This window comes from Heterodontus francisci, chromosome 11 (assembly GCF_036365525.1).
Source record: "Heterodontus francisci isolate sHetFra1 chromosome 11, sHetFra1.hap1, whole genome shotgun sequence".
In the NCBI taxonomy this organism is placed as follows: domain Eukaryota; kingdom Metazoa; phylum Chordata; class Chondrichthyes; order Heterodontiformes; family Heterodontidae; genus Heterodontus; species Heterodontus francisci.
Window position 1 is genome coordinate 58,831,369 of NC_090381.1, and position 17,569 is coordinate 58,848,937.

At 41.2% G+C, this 17,569-nt stretch overlaps 1 protein-coding gene across 1 annotated transcript in view; it reads right to left on the reverse strand.

Annotated features, from left to right (window-relative positions):
- Positions 1-3,308: 3,308 nt before the first annotated feature.
- The window catches only part of LOC137375273 (cholinesterase-like), a 34,012-nt gene continuing 19,751 nt past the window's right edge, over positions 3,309-17,569 (reverse strand). The window contains exons 2-4 of the mRNA XM_068042181.1: positions 11,873-13,416; positions 9,783-9,949; positions 3,309-6,754 (exon numbers count right to left, since the gene is read on the reverse strand). Coding sequence (XP_067898282.1) covers positions 6,630-6,754; positions 9,783-9,949; positions 11,873-13,398 — 1,818 coding nt within the window. The 5' untranslated portion in view covers positions 13,399-13,416 and the 3' untranslated portion in view covers positions 3,309-6,629. The remainder of the gene's footprint in view (positions 6,755-9,782; positions 9,950-11,872; positions 13,417-17,569) is intronic.

A 17,569-nucleotide genomic window follows, 5' to 3' on the forward strand; every position in this document is an offset into this window, starting at 1 on the left:
CAGTTGAACATTAATGCAGTGGAATCACTTTCGATGGATGAGTACTCCCAATTTATCTAAGGGTGGCTTGTTGCCACATGGGTTCCAACTATGACTCCCTGAACTTATGGGAATCCAGCCATTGCAGCAAATCCCTCTTGTTCTGACTGGCCTCATCAATAGTGTGACGGAAAGTAAACCTGCCAAAAATGAAACATATTAATATTGTCATATGGAATATTATTTTTGAACTGTTACTGGACTTGAAATAACTTGCTTAAAAAGACCACAACAGTGGCTGAAAACATGGCTCCACATTTGCAGTCTAAAAGACAGTTGCAGAAAGAAGACAATGGAGTGTCTCCCATTCAATTAGCCTGATGGATTTTGATCAAGAGACATTGAACGTGTAAGAGCCGGCATTCCGCTGGCATTCCACCCGCATCCCCACCACCACCCCCCCCCCCCACTGAGAGTGCCTGGTAAGCTTGGGGGAAATCCACAAACCTCGCAGGAGAGGTTGTTCCAAATAAGGAGCTAGTCACATGACTAACCTGCTGGGAGTTAATTGAATTGTGCTCACAGAACAGTTTTGGGACGTGACTGCAATATGAAGACAAAACAGAGGGCATGACTCTCCCTGTCTCCTTCTCTCTCTCTTTCACGCAAAGTTCCAGGGACCCACAGAAGTAACTTAAGCCTCAAGGCAGAAGACCAGCGAAACAAGTTTGAAAGTTTGCACTGGGCTCCAACGAGAACTGCAAGACTTAACTTCAATCAAAGACTTTACATCAAATCCAAAACCAGTAACTGAACTCCAGTTATTACTTCAAACCTTTCCCCTTTTTTCTCCTCCTCTGTCTCTATTTGCATGTGTGTTTATCACGTATTTTTAGTAGTTTTAACTGAATTCGATTTTTAAGGTTAATAAAATTACACCTTTCTTGTTTAAATCTGAGAAACCCTGTCTGGTTGATTTCTTTGCCATTACAATTAGAGAGCAGTGAGCAAGGAGTCATTAAGAGGGAAGCTAAAGTACGGTGTTTTAAAGTTAAAGCCTGTTACAGCCAAACCAAGAAAAGGCTGATAGGGGAGACCTAGACCCGTGCCTCACCTGGTCATAACAGTAGCAAAGTGGACATAAATGGTGTCCCTGGCAAACATGGCATTGGCTATCTGGGAGATGCACTTGTGCGCAGTCGATTGCAAAATCCTGTAGAATTCACCAAATCCTTAGAACAATCTGGAGCCAAAGAAATTCAGAACTGTTGAGACTGCAACCAGTAATGCACACCCACCTGGTCCACTGGATTAGAGGTCTTGTTCCTGGAGGCTGCAGATGTCAGCAACAAGCTGTCGAGAAAATCTGATCCTCCTGAAGTACTGTTGCTCAGTCATATCCAGAAAGCTGATCCTCTACTGGTAAACCCTGTGTTGGGAGTATTGCCTCCCAAGAGCTGGAGCTCTGTGTTCATCCCCTCTGTCCTGTGGAGCAGTAGGAGGCGGAGGAGAAGGCAGCAGCTGCTTCTGCTAGTGCTGCTCATCTTGCTACTCATCAGAGGTCCAATGTAGAACTCTATCAGCTGCTCCCATGCTGCTGTCAAAGCTGGCAGCTAGGAAGTTCAGATCAAAGCCAAAAAAATTCAAGGTAGCAGAAATGACCTCCAAAGTAGTAAAACACACAATCAGAACAAGTCTGCTGAACAAAAGCCTTTCTTTTAGGCAAAGAATCATCTATCTGGATCAATATTGAAGACTTCCCAGCCTGTCAATTTCACAGCCCCATCAATCCCTGCTATGCTCTTACCTAAGTGGCAAGTGAATATTGCTGCAGAGGACTCAGATGACGGCCTCAATGGAGTAGCATCCAGGACAGTGCTGAATGGACATGCCCACCGAGATGCTGGGTGTATTACATAGAAACATAGAAAATAGGGGCAGGAGTAGGCCATTCGGCTCTTCAAGCCTGCTCCGCCATTCAAAAAAGATCATGGCTGATCGTCTACTTCAGTACCCTGTAGCCGCTTTCTCCCCATTTCCCTTGATCCCTTTGGCATTAAGACTATTTGGCATTAACATTATAGACAGCCTCCCGTTGCTGTCAAGGATCATGGAGGAGTCTGGTTCCAACTTTGCAGAGGGCACGGCGAAGAGTTTGCCCTCTCCACTGCCTTTGCTCCAACTTCCTATTGTGCTGCTGACCCAGAGGCACTACCACGGCTGTCCCCATACCTGCTGCAGCCTTTGTGTGCACAGGCCCCTACCCCTCTGCCATCCCTGTGAGGATGAAGCAACACTCTCTGGCAGGAACTCACCAACACACCTCCAAATACACTCCATAGTATTTCCAGATACTTTGCAACAGAAAAAGTTCCAAAAAATTACAATACCTGTAATCACAGTGCCTGGCTCTTTAAATAATGCAACTGCAGAGCCCAACTTGCAGCTTCACACTTCTTTTTTCATGACTAAACAATGTAGACCCTACCTGCACATTCATTGCCCTAGCTTGGTACCCTGGTGTCACATCAGCTGGCAGGATAGCACCAAATCATCACTTTCTGGCACACACAGGGGATGCACCTGCATGCACCTATATCCTTGCAGAACGGCATGCAGGCTGCATAGGAAGCAGCCAATGCTGCATCATGCCTCTGGGAAACTGAGGAAGGTGTCTGTAGCACCGCTCAATTGAATTTTGCACCCATTATGTCCCAGGGAGACCAGAGAAAATACAACACATTGCATCAGCTCTGAAATCAACTTGCAAGGCACATGACATTTCTATTGTAATGTGCTATGTGTTATGCAAATGTAGATTAAAATTATATCCATTTTATTTAAAAATTCAAAAAATTGAAATTATTAGAATAACTAAAACTGGCTCTTTAATCCTAAAATAACTCCAACATAGAAATATAACAGCTAATTCTTCAATTGAATGTTCTCGATGCACTTCAGCGTTCTCATTGAACCCTGGTCAGGAAATTACAAGTCCGCAATGCCTGATACCCGGTTCATAATAGGTGGGGGGAAAAAAATCAAGCTTTTGGGCCAATGACTTTCTGACCAGCACACCCTATGAGTGCCGCTCCTTGCTGGGAGCACTCAATTGGCAACAGCCGTAAAAAGAAAAATGTGCATTTATAAAGCACCTTGCATAACCTCAGGATATCACAAAGTGCTTTATATCCAATGAAGTACTGTTTGAAGTGTATTCACTATTGTAATGTAGGAAATTCAGCAGCTAATTTGTACACACCAAGCTCCCAAAAGCAGCTATGCGACAATGATCAGGTAATCCGTTTTAGTAATGTTGATTGAGCCCTTTATTGTACTATCATGTAATTTTAATTTTGCATTCACCTTGGACTTGTAAACATGAAATAACTGAATACCAAAAATGCTGGCTAGTTTTACATTTAAAATAGATTTACAGCTCTATTTTGCATTATTAAATAACTTCACACAAATACACGCTGTTTAAAAAGTAAGTTAAATGTGAATGGTTACATGCAATAAGGTCCTGAAATTGTGCCTGTGGGGCACTGGCACACCAATACATGACCTGTTCTGGTGAAACGCCTCCCTCTACTATCAAAATAGGAAATAAGTAGTTGCTAAAATACAAGGTTATAAAGGCACAGCAAGGGAAACAGGACATTTGGGCCTGAGTGAGCAGGGCAAGCAACTATGTATCTACTTAACCAATCAGACTGAAGTATTGTGAAATTAATAGCACAAGGACTGAGTAGGAAGTGTACATTAGAATGGGTGAATTCAATGTCAAATCACCGAAAAAGAGAGAAAAATTGGATAATGAGAGAAAAAGACAGAAAGGAAAATTTAAAAAAAAATAAATTCCACAGTTTTAAAATATCCAGTTAAAATCTGAAAGAATGAGACTTCACACTAATAATAGTTAACTTTCAGCAGAAGAGAAGTTCATTGGCAGTAATTAACAATTAGCACAATGTTAGAAGAATCTCTGACATCTAATCCAGAGCAAATGAAATCTATGTGGACTTGTACTGGCTCCAAAACTGGCTCCTTGCATCACTTCAGACCAACTCTAACTTTCTGCAGCGAGTTTAGTTTGCATCTATTAAGTAAGCACAGCAACATCATGCCACTAAATGCAATGCAATGGTGAGCTATCCACATTTAACTGTAATATGGGGAGATGGCAGTGTAGTGGTAATGTCACTGGATGAGTAGTCCAGAGACCCAGGCTAATGCACTGGGGACATGGGTTTAAATCCCACCATGGCAGCTGGTGGAATTTAAATTCAATTAATATTAATTTAAAAATCTGTAAGTGAAGGCTAGTCTCAGTAATGGGGCCATAAAACTATCATTAATTGTCGTAAAAATCCATCCAGTTCACTAATGTCCTTTAGGGAAGGAAATCTGCTCTTCTAACCTAGTCTGGCATACATGTGACTCACACCCACAGAAAAGTGGTTGACTCTTAACTGCCCTCTGAAATGGCCTAACAAGCCATTCAGTTGTCAAGGGCAATTAGGGATGGGGCACAAATGCTGCCCTTGCCAGTAATGTCCACATCCCATGAAAGAATGAAAAAAAATCCGCCCTCGTCTGAAGTTGCTGTGCCATTTGCACATATACAGTGGTGAACACTAATAGCTTTGCCGTTATTTTGACAGTAAATTATGTACCACTGTTCTTGAACTATATTGCTTTTCCTGTTTTAGATTAAATTGTTTTATGAAAAGAATAGGTTTAAAACAGGTTAGACCGAGGGTAAGCAGTAATACAACATTGTGCTCTGCATCACAATAGCTAATGTTGTGCCTGGATAGCTAATGTTGTGCCTTTATTTAAGAAGGGCAGCAGGGATAAGCCAGGGAACTACAGGCCTTACATCACTGGTGGGAAAGTTATTGGAAGGGATTCTGAGAGATAGGATTTATATGCATTTGGAAAGGCAAGATCTGATTAGAGATAGTCAGAAATCATGTCTCACGAATTTGATTGAGTTTTTTGAGGAGGTGACCAAAAGGATGGACGAGGGTAGGGCGATGGACTTGTCTACATGGACTTTAGCAAGGCCTTTGACAAGGTTTCGCATGGTAGGCTGGTCCAACACATGGGATCCAGGATGAGCTAGCCAATTGGATACAAAATTGGCTTGGTGATAGGAGGCAGAGGATGGTAGTGGAGGGTTGTTTTTCAGATTGGAGGCCGGTGACCAGTGGTGTGCCGCAGGGATCGGTGCTGGGCCCTCTGTTGTTTGTCATATATATTAATGACTTGGATGTGAATGTAGGGGGCATGATTAGTAAGTTTGCAGATGACACCAAAATTGGTGGTATAGTGGACAGTGAAGAAGGATGTCTAAGGTTACAACAGGATGTAGATCAACTGGGAAAGTGGGCAAGGGATTTGCAAATGGAATTTAATGCAGACAAGTGCAAAGTGATGCATTTTGGGAAGTTAAACCAGGGCAGGACATATACAGTGAATGGCAGGGCCCTGGGGAGTGTTGTTGAGCAGAGAGACCTTGGGGTTCAAGTATATAGCTCCCTGAAAGTGGCAACACAGGTAGTCAGGGTGGTGAAGAAGGCATATTGCCTTCATTGGCTGAGGCACTGAGTACAAGAGTTGGGACATCAAGTTGTACATAACGATGGTTAGGTCGCATTTGGAGTACTGTGTGCAGTTCTGGTCGCCGCACTACAGGAAAGATGTGAGTAAGCTAGAGAGGGTGCAGAAAAGATTAACAAGGATGTTGCCTGGTTTGGAGGGCTTGAGTTATAAAGAGAGATTGGATAGGCTGGGTCTGTTTTCCCTGGAGCAAAGGGGGCTGAGAGGGGACATGATAGAGGTATATAAGATTATGAGAGGCATAGATAGGGTAGATAGCCAGAGTCTGTTTCCCATGGTAGGGCTGACTAAAACTAGAGGGCATAGATTTAATGTGAGAGTGAGGAGGTTTAAAGGGGATTAAAGGGGTAAATTTTTCACACAAAGAATAGTGGGTATCTGGATTGATCTGCCAGAGGAGGTGGTGGAGGCAGGAACAGAAGCAACATTGAAGAGGCATCTGGACAGCTACTTGAATGGCAAGGCATAGAGGGATATGGAATTAATGCAGGCAGGTGGGATTAGTCTAGATAGGCATTATGGTCGGCATGGACACGGTGGGCCGAAGGACCTGTTTCTATGCTGTATGACTCTATCAGCTGGAGATACAGAAGTGAGGTGGAAAAGTCAAGCTGAGACGTGAGTTCATTCTATGTGAAGTGGAAACCAGGAAATAGTATAAACGCAAAAGCAGCAAAATGCTGGAGAGAATGGAAGGCAAAGGATGAGGAGGAGAGATGGAAAGACAGAACACTGAGGTAGAGAAAAAGATGGAAGTACTTTGATAAAATATGACAAAGTCTTTGCGGTGGTCTCGGAAGTGATAGCTGGGCACTTGCATATAATGCATCTTATAAATGTGAATATATTAGTTGCCATACAGGTACTATATAACATGTTTTGCACTTAGGAGTTAATTTAAGGATATTTTATGACTGAAGAGATAGCAAGCTTTTAGGCCAAATGAAGCCTTTTCTATTTGTCACATAGTATGTATGCCATTTAAACTGCACAAGTCATTTTGCAGAGGTAAACCATATTGCTTAAACACTGGTACAACTGTCTTTTTTGCTGTTATAAGCATTGAATTTACTTTTCCAGTCTGACATGTAAGAGTTCCATCGATGGAATTCCTGCTTCCACTGTTGTTCTGCTTCATCCATGCGTGCTGAAAAAAAATTGCAATTCATAATTAGTACTTATAAGTTGCAGATCCCAGTAATTTAAAATATAGTACTAGTCTTGAACAGAGATTTATAATCAATGTTTAAAACATTTATCGCATTCCACAGAAATTATAAAACTTACATTTTAGTAGCACAAACATCTTTTAATTAAAATAGGTTTATTGTCATCAACCGCACTGTGCTAGCTTTTAAATCCAATACATTTTCCACTTGTGTCTTTGCATAGGGATAAAGCTCTGGTGTGCTAATTTTTTTTCTGAACACAATAGCAAAGAGGTATGTCACTGCAATACGGAATGTATCCTTTTTTGGCTGCGTCAAATGACTTATGTAAATACCACTAGCTTCGGGCTGATATTAATGCACAGCAAGTAGTGCACAAGATTCCTGTTACATTTCCCATTACTATTCTAAAAATGGAAATAAAGCCATAAAGACAAAAACAAAGCAAAACAAATATTAGCTCTATTTTTATCATAAGTTGATACTCCACTTCAAATCAGCTGAAGACATGGAACTAAAGCAAACTGTATAAAGCGGCAGCAGTGGTAACTATTAATGAATACATTTTTCAGGATGTACTAAAGTAAATACAGAACCGCAGCAGAGAAGATCCTCAAAAATTGACTATCAAAACAAGTGGCCAAAAAAGTGGTCAACTTATTGTTGGGGTGATATGCTTGGTCAGTTTAAGCTGAGCTCAATTATAATTTTTTCTACACAAAATGCTTTATCATGTGTGAATTTTTAATAACATTTATTCTAATTGAAACAGAAGGAATACAAAGCAAATATCTTCCTTTACCCTCCACCTGCAGACTGGGATAATTTGCAGTGTGTTGTAATAATCAACAATAATCTGCATGATGTGCTGATCCTCCTAGTGTATTTACTGATCCTGTATGCAAGTGGAGGATATAAAAATGTTTTGTTGAAATCTCCTAATATTTTTGTGAAAAATAAAAGTGCTAAAATATTTTACAAATATAAATTTCATTGGGCAGGGGATGAATTATGGTAACTGTTATCCATTTATCTACAAGTTTTAGTGGGTCATCAGCTTAGCGTGATTAAAAAACAAATATTTGCATATACACACACACCTTAGAAATGTTTCTCAGAAATGCTTCAAAGCACTTTAGACAATTAATTATTTTGAAGTGCAGTGACTTTTAATGCAGGCAAACACAGCAGCCATTTTACGGACAGCAAGATCTTACAAACAGCTATTATTTTATTGACCAGTTAATTAGTTTTTTGGTGGTACTGCTTGGGGGAAAGATACTACTCTGCTTTTGTTTCCCAATCATTTTTAAATAATACCATGGGATCTTTAACATTCAACTGAGGACCTACCCACAGGACAACTCAGATAATCTCCTTTAGTACTCTACTGGAGTGCTAGTCCGGTTTACATTCTAAAATCCTGTGGCAGAGTTTGAATCATTCTAACTAGACATCAGTGTGCTGTCAGCTGAACTAAGAGAGCACTTGACTTAGATTTGTTTGCTTAGAACCCAAAAAAGAGCGATCAATTTCCTGATCAGTAGAATGAACAGTGGGGATGCAATGTTCAATTGGCAACTGAAAAAACTGGTTGATTTAGTAGGATGGTTGAAACAGAGAAGTGGTCGACTTGCAAAGTTCTACTATACTGAATATAAATGCAGTAGGAGTAGAGGAAGCTGACAAGTCCATTGTTCCGGGATCTAACTGAATTGAAGTGATAAGACATGGGCTGGGATTAGCTGCCCAGCGGGGCAGAACTCAGGCACCCATGCTCTGATACTGCTGGAATAGTGACCTTGGAAACTGGGTTGGAGTTCACCCTGTATGTACTGCAGGTTTACAGTTGGACACCCGCCAACAAGATGAAACTCACTTTTTGCCAGCCTTGAAATCCTGCTGCTGCAGTACCAGAGGAGTTGGTTAGACAGTTAAAATGGAAAAACTGGCATACTGGTTGGCCTCAGCAGAAACTAAGGCCTGTACATGAAGGTATGCAGGGGCTGTAATGGAGGGTAAAGAAGCCCCTTTTCCTAAACATTTCAAAATCCATTGCTGAGATTAAAAAAATTGAGGTTTCCCCAATTACATGCAAATTTAGGGAAAGTAGAAATATTTTAGATGGTTCCCAATTAGCTGTCGTGCATTTAACATTGACTGCACTCACAACCTTGAATTTGATTTGTTAATTTCTGAAGTAATTAGTCCTTGATTCATGAAAATAGCAAAATATAGCAGCGTTATAAATTACTTATTAATGGAACTAAATTAGATTGTCTTCTTTAACATTTGTAATCAGCATAATATGTTCAATATTATGCAGTACAATTATGAATTAAGTAGCTAATGTTATTAGGCACAGTATTCTATATTTTGTTTTTGTTGCATTTGTTTCTCACAATTGTGTCCAAAACCCTTGTATTAAATCTCTAATTGTGCTTCTATGGGGTATCCGGGTTGAGAAATGTAATTACAATTAATATATATATATATATATATATATATATAAATAAACAACGCACCAAGGCTCCTTATACAGCACCTTCCAAACACGTAACCTCTACCACCTTAAAAGTACAAGGGCAGCAGATGGATGGAAACACCACCACCTGCAAGTTCCCTTTCAAGGCACACACCATCCTGACTTGGAACTATATCGCCGTTCCTTCACTGTCTCTGGGTCAAAATCCTGGAACTCCTAACAGCACTGTGGGTGTACCTAACCCACATGGACTGCAGCAGTTCAAGAAGGCAGCTCACCATCACCTTCTCAAGGGCAATTAGGGATGGGCAATAATTGCTGGCCTAGCTAGTGACACCCACATCCCATGAATGAATAAAAAAAAATTATGGTATTCAGTGGTACTAAACTGATGGGAAAACAAAGCATTAGTATGTAATTCTATTGTACACAAACATATCTCTTCTTAACAAAGAAAAGTACTTCATACATCAAAAATAGTGAAACACATCAGGTTATGTTTTGGAATATGTCTTTCATACCTGTTCTTTGAAGGAGTTTGGGAAGAAATAGATTCCAGAAGGCACATTGCTGAGCACGGTGTTTCATATAAATTCCTGGTGCTTCAGTGTTTAAAGTTATGTACTGTTGTTCTAATTGTGTATATTCAGGCCACTTCATTCCTTGATTTTTGGGTTCATTTGGATTACTTTGAAATAAGAATAGGAAAAATTTGATATGTACATCCATCTATTATAAAAAAAGCAGTAGTATAACAACATGAAGAATATATCTCAGCACAACCACAATTCTTTAAGTGGAACTAGTAATTGCCAAAATATTAGCAAAATAGTTGGTAGGATTGCCTTTTTTAATTTTTAAAATGGCTATGGATTGAGTCATAAAAGACAATGCAAAAAGGATGAGAAAAGGAAAGAAAATAGGGACAGCAAACATAAATCTTTTTCTGTTGAGAGAGAGAAACAGAGTTAACATTTCAAGTCGAACTGTTTCTTTCTCTACAGATGCTGCCAGACCTGCTGAGTATTTCCAGCATTTTCTGTTTTTATTTCACATTTCCAGCACCTCCAAGATTTTGCTTTTGTAAAAATCTTTTTCTGATGTTTTTGGCAACAGCATCTTACTGTTGCATGGAAAAAAAAGAGGGTAGCCATAATAAAGTCTTAAGTACAGCATGAATGTGGGGAAGAGAGAGAAAGGAATCATACAACTTTCATAAGATTATTGCAAATTAAAATATTAAAAGAGTATCCAGTAGTTCCCTTGTTCGGATTATTGTCCAATTTATTTATACATGCAGGTTGAATAATGAATAATTTACAACAACAACTTGTATTTATATAGTGCCTTTAGCATAATAAAATGTCTCAACGCACTTCACAGAGGCATCACTAAACAAAATATGACACCGAGCTACATAAGGAGATAATAACGCAGATGACCAAAATCTTGGTCAAAGAGGTAGGTTTTAAGGAGTGTCTTAAAAGAGGAAAGCGAGATAGAGAGGTGGAGGGAATTCCACAGTTTAGGGTTTAGGCAGCAGAAGGCACGACCACCAACGTTGGAGCGATTAAAATCAGGAAAACTCAAGATGCCAGAATTAGAGGAGTGCAGATCTCTTGAAGGGCTGTAGAACGAGAGGAGATTACAGAGATAGGGAGGGGCCAAGCCATGGAGGGATTTGAAAACAAGGATGAAAATCTTAAAATCGAGGCATTGCTTAATGGGGACCCAGTGTAGGTCAACGAGCACTGGGGTGATGGATGAACGGGGCTCGGTGCAAGTTAGGACACGGGCAGCAGAGTTTTGGATGACCTCAGGTTTATGGAGAGTAAAATGTGGGAGGCCAGCCAGGTGTGCATTAGAATAGTCAAGTCTAGCGGTCACAAAGGCATGGATATGGGTTTCAGCTGCAAAAGAGCTGAGGCAGGGGCTGTGACGGGTTATGTTGCATAAATGGAAACAGGCGGTCGTAGTGACAGCATGGATATGTGGTTGAAAGCTCATCTCCTGGCCAAATATGACACTGAGGTTATGAACATTCTGGCACAGCCTCAGACAGTTGCTAAGGAACGCGATGGAATTGGTGGCAAGGGAGTGAAGTTTGTCGAAACAATGGCTTCGGTCTTCCCAATATTTAATTGCAACACGTTTCTGCTTATCCAGCTCTGGATGTCGGATAAGCAGTCTGACAATTTGGAGACAGTGGTGGGTTAGAGAGGGGCGGTGGTAAGGTAGAGCTGGGTGTCATCAGCATACATGTGGAAGCTGATATGTTTTTGGATGATGTCACTGAGGGGCAACATATAGATGAGAAATAAGAGTGGTGCAAGGATAGATCCTTGTGAAACACCAGGGTACCGGTGTGGGAATGGGAAGCAAAGCTATCGATGGCAATTCTCTGGCTACAATTAGATAGATTAGAGTGGAACAAGGCGAAAGCAGTCCCACCCAGCTGGACGACTGTGTTCTGTGTTGCAAATTGGAAATGAAATAATTACTAAAGCACAAGGCCAATGGCATAATGAAAGAGGGAAATGCAACAATTAAAGCAATATTGTAGTTAAACATGAAGAAATGTGTATATAGCTTGTGCAGACTGATGGCTTACCCAGTTTTTGCAAAATTTGCCCAGTAGTGCATCATGTTTCTGCTGAGTACTTGCTCAGCCATAGTATAATTGAACCATTTGTCAAGAGGAATTCCGAACACAAATTCAATTTCATAACCATGCATAACTCCCATCCACCTCGGCCAATCTGCATTGGATGCACGATGGTCAAACAAATAAACGTAGGCAGTATTTCCACATTCAGCAAACTTATTAGCAAAATCCATTAGTGGACATATAAAATTGCAGTCTCCAGCCACCTCAACCAAAGCATCACGATTCTTTGTTGCATTGTTCGCATCTGTCCAATCTGTATATTGGAAAACAATAGCCTCGAGTCCAATATCACCAGCATCAGGAAAAGACATCCTTACACCTTGTAGGAACTCTTCACGAGTAATGAGACTATCTGTATCTCTCTTGAAACCAGGAGCCTCATACATCAAAAAGTAGCTCCCCTCATCTTTGTTCACACCTGCTAAGATTTGGATTTGTTTAAAGTTCCCCATTTGAATTAATTCCTCAGGCTGATCAGTGAGAAAATCCCCATCAATTACAGGTATAAAAACATATCCAGACAAAAGACTATCTGTTAAGATTCCTAGACTCTTATCCACTATTTCTTGGGGATGCTTACCACGAAGACAACTCAATAGTTCTGTATCATTACTGTAAGGACATTCAAGGCGTCTGGCCAAAATTGTAGCCCTACGTTTTGCCTCAGCATCTTGTATAACAGCCCAGGGAGCATTGGAGGAGCCACTTTGCATTATGGCTCTGGTAAACAGAGAACGGCTTTTAGGTGAAAGAATATGCAGATGTACTGAAACTGCTCCAGCACTCTCTCCAAACAAGGTCACACTTCTGGGATTCCCTCCAAATGCTACTATATTATCCTGAACCCACTTAAGTGCCAAACGTTGGTCAAATAATCCCATATTCCCAGGAACTTCATGGTTACCAGGTAGAGCTAGGAAACCCAAAGCACCTAACCTGTAGTTCATGGAAACTACAATTACATTTTCAATGTAAGCTAGATATCTTCCATCATAAACTGATAGGGAAGAGGTGCCTGACGCAAAGCCCCCACCAAAGATCCATATCATAACGGCTGCTCCATTTGGTCTTGGCGATGGAACCCACACGTTGACATACAGACAATCCTCACTAAGTTTTGTGTTAGGATTCCACATTTCCTCCCAGGAGAAACCAGAGGAAGAGTTGTTCATATACTGGTAACACGTGCTTGGATATTTGCTTGCATTCCACAGCCCAGACCAGGGTCTTCGAGCTTCTGGTTTTTTAAATCGGAGTTCAGCAATGGGTGGTTCTGCATATGGTATACCCAGGAAAGCAGTTATTGAACCCGAAAGCACAGTTAATTGAGTTCCTATAACTTTTCCTTGACTAGTTGTGACCATCAGCTCTTCTTCACTTGGCGTACTGCTCAGAGGCTCAAGACTCAGAAGGAGACACAACACTGGTATGTGGTACATTAAAAAGCTTGGCTGCATTTTGAGTCTCATGATTGATTGTATGCAGGTCTAAAAAGAATTAAAAGAAATGTGAAAATGACAAAATCACATTCATTTTATTATTAGAAAACATTCACAATGTTAGTTTTGTTGCTATAGAATGTACTTTCAAAGTAACTGATCCGTTCATTATTGCCTAATGTTAATAATTCACCATGTGTAAACCTTAGTTCCTAAGGAGCTTACTGTGCAGCTTGTAACAGATCAAACTTGGAGCAAATTTGATGATTTGTACTTTGGACTTGAGGTTTTAATGCAATATACACAGTATATCAATGCCATCAATACATTGGTAGGGCAAGACTAAATGGAACGGAGAGGGTGATTTTGCAAATAAGCAACAAACTTTCAGCTAACTTAATCTGTTAACATAAAGTATATAGTTTTAAAAAAAAAAATTCAATGGGATGCTGGCGTGACTGCATTAATGGCCCATCCCTAATTGCTCCTGGAAGGTAACAGTGGCATGCATTCTCCTGTAAAAGCTAGTACTGGTTTGTGTCTTCTGTGTCTCAAGAAACCTACATTGTTTAGATGTAGGATGTCAATGACACAGTTGCTCCATTTGTCTTGACGTTAGTAAAGTGAACAGTTTCAATTATTAGTAAAGCTTATCCTGTCTTCCAAGATCATGAGATTTACATCAAATATATAAAATCTGGTACTGTGAAATATACAAGCTATCCAGCAGTTGATGTCACTAAATTGCAACCCTTTACCAAGTATATACAATTTTCTAAAGAAACATTTTTTTGGTTAGCAAGTGTCAGACACATCAGCATGTTTAAAATTCTCCAAATCAAGCTTCAGGTACTTAGAGGTCCTCAAAAGGTAGACTATCTTTTAGCCCAATATGGAATGCACTTTCCCTCTCCACGGGGAATGCTCCATTTATCTAATCCCAGAGTTTAGCCATAGATTGGCACAAACAAAGGATTAAGGACCCCTAAGTGTGTGTATGATACTGCTGGAGATTAACCAGCTAGAAGCATGCAGCCTACAAGTGCACAGAATTGGCAACATTTTTGCTGCTGCTTCCCCGACTAGGACTCCCCTCTCATTAAGGCAGGATTATCTAGACTCTAGAGCCTAGTGCGAAGAATCCCAGCTCCCAGTGACAAGTCTACTTGATTTCAGTAAGGATAACCATGCATCTCTTTTCAATCTGGAAAATGAAAAACATCACTCGGGACCTGCTTATTTCGGCCATTTTGAACAAGATGATTCACTGATGCAAAAATAGACAATATAACAAAGTGCTCATTTACGAAATATACAACTGCAAAGTGTGTTATTTGCCCAGCTTCTTCTGGAAAACTCTAGAAATGATTTAGTCTCCTGTTGGAATACATGATCCAATTATTGATGGGATTGTATCCATCCTGAACGAGCCATGGCTCAAATAGTAGAAACGCTGACCGCTCAAAGATTGCTGTGCTTTACACATTCTTTCCCCTTTGAAGTTAAAAGCAGTCCACTTGAAGACTGATCTTAGTAAACAGAATTTTAACAGTCCAATATCCCACTAAATAATAAAATGATGGTTTGGCCCTTCCATGTCCACCATTTGTAATGTTCGTGCATCTTAAGCTAGATGATTTTAATGTGACGAAGAAATGAAAATTACATTTTAAGCTGCCAATATACTAGTGTGAAATTACATACCACATTCCTTTTGGCCATCAATTTTTAAACAATTTTCCGACAAGCAAATCATTAGCTGTGACCAAATGTAAAATATCACACAGTTGAAGAAATCTTTTTACCCTTCAAGCAGAATAAACAAATTATGTTAATTTAAGATGGAGTGTGTTGGCCCCTTTGAAGTTTGAAAAACCAGTCTGGTGACTGCTGATGGTTTTATTTTTAACAATTTAAAAGTACATTAGCACTTGTTTCCCAATTTTTTTTTATTCGTTCATGAGATGTGGGCGTTGCAGGTCAGGTCAGCATTTATTGCCCATCCCTAATTGCCCTTAAGGTGATGGTGAGCTGCCTTCTTGAACCACTGCAGTCCATGTGGGGTAGGTACACCTACAGTGCTGTTAGGAAGGGAGTTCCAAGATTTTGACCCAGCGACAGTGAAGGAGCGGCGATATAGTTTCAAGTCAGGATGGTGTGTGCCTTGGAAGGGAACTTGCAGGTGGTAGTGTTCCCATGCATTTCCTGTCCTTGTCCTTCTAGTTGGTAGAGGTCACGGGTTTGGAAGCTGCTGTCTAAGGAGCCTTGGTGCGTTGCTGCAGTGCATGTTGTAGATTCCCATTGACTCCAGCTTTATGAGAGCTCCTTGGTGGCATACTCGGTCAAATGCTGCCTTGTTGTCAAAGACAGTCACTCTCACCTCACCTCTTGAGTTCAGCTCTTTTGTCCATGTTTGAACCAAGGCTGCAATGAGGTCAGGGGCTGAGTGGCCCTTCGCAGAACCCAAACTGAGCGTCACTGAGCAGGTTATTGCTGATCAAGTGCCGCTTGATAGCACTGTCGACAACACCTTCCATCACTTTACTGATGATTGAGAGTAGACTGATGGGGTGGTAATTGGCCGAGTTGGATTTGTCCTGCTTTTTGTGTACAGGACATACCTGAACCATTTTCCACATTGCCTGGTAGATGTCAGTGCTGTAGCTGTACTGGAACAGCTTGGCAGGTTCTGGAGCACAGGTCTTCAGTAATATTGCTCGAATGTTGTCAGGGCCCATAGCCTTTGCAGTATCCAGTGCCTTCATATCACACGGAGTGAATTGAATTAGCTGAAGACTGGCATCTGTGATGCTGGGGACTTCAGGAGGAGGCCGAGGTGGATCATCAACTTGGCATTACTGGCTGAAGATTGTTGCAAATGCTTCAGTCTTATCTTTTGCACTGATGTGCTGGACTCTCCCATCATTGAAGATGGGGATATCTGTGGAGCCACCTCCTCCAGTTAGTTGTTTAATTGTCCACCACCATTCACGACTGGATGTGGCACACTTCAGAGCTTAGAACTGATCTGTTGGTTATGGGATCGCTTAGCTCTGTCTATCAACTGCCGTTTACGCTGTTTGGCACGCAAGTAGTCCTGGGTTGTAGCTTCATCAGGTTGACACCTCATTTTGAGGTCTGCCTGGTGTTGCTCCTGGCATGCCCTCCTGCACTCTTCATTGAACCAGGGTTTGTCCCCTGGCTTGATGATAATGGTAGAGTGGGGGATATGCCAGGTCATGAGGTCACAGATTGTAGTTGAATACAATTCTGCTGCTGTTAATGGCCCACAGCGCCTCATGGATGCCCAGTTTTGCACTGCTAGATCTGTTCGAAATCTATCCCATTTAGCACAGTGGTAGTGCCACACAACACGATGGAGGGTATCCTCAATGTGAAGACAGGACCTTGTCTCCACAAGAACTGTGCGGTGGTCACTCCTACCAACACTGTCACGGATAGATGCATCTGCGGCAGGCAGATTGGGGAGGACGAGGTCAAGTATAATTTTCCCTCTTGTTGGTTCTATCACCACCTGCCTCGCAGACCCAGTCTATCGGCTATGTCCTTTACGATTCAGCCAATAGTGGTGCTACCGAGCCACTTGAAGTCTCTCACCCAGAGTACATTCTGCACCCTTCCACCCTCAGTGTTTCCTCCAAATGGTATTCAACACTGATTCATCAGCTGAGGGGGTGGGGGGTGGGGTGGGGGGAAGGGGGGTGGTTGGGTGGTGATCAGCAGGAGGTTTCCTTGCCCATGTTTGACCTGATGTCATGAGACTTCATGGGGTCTGGAGTCAATGTTGAGAACTCCCAGGGCAACTCCCTCCCGACTGTAGAGCACTGTGCCGCCTCTGGTCTATATTCATAATAGTATACTCACAATATTGTATTCTGTAAACATTATGGAAATCTATTTTAAATCCTGTACCATCTGTAGCTTATTCATACATTACCTTACATAGTCACTTTAAATAAAACAAGTACCTTTTATATACGTGTGAAAGGAAAGATGGGCAAAGACTATCAGGCCTGTTCTCATGCAACCACATAAATCATTGGGCTACTCCTGAACTACACAATCTCAAAAGTGAAAGAAAAGAACACATAACCTACTCAAGAGAAAACTCTCCGGCTCCCTAATACAAGCAAGCAAGGTTTCAGAAGCCCATAAAGCCTCATAATAGCAGCAAAATTGC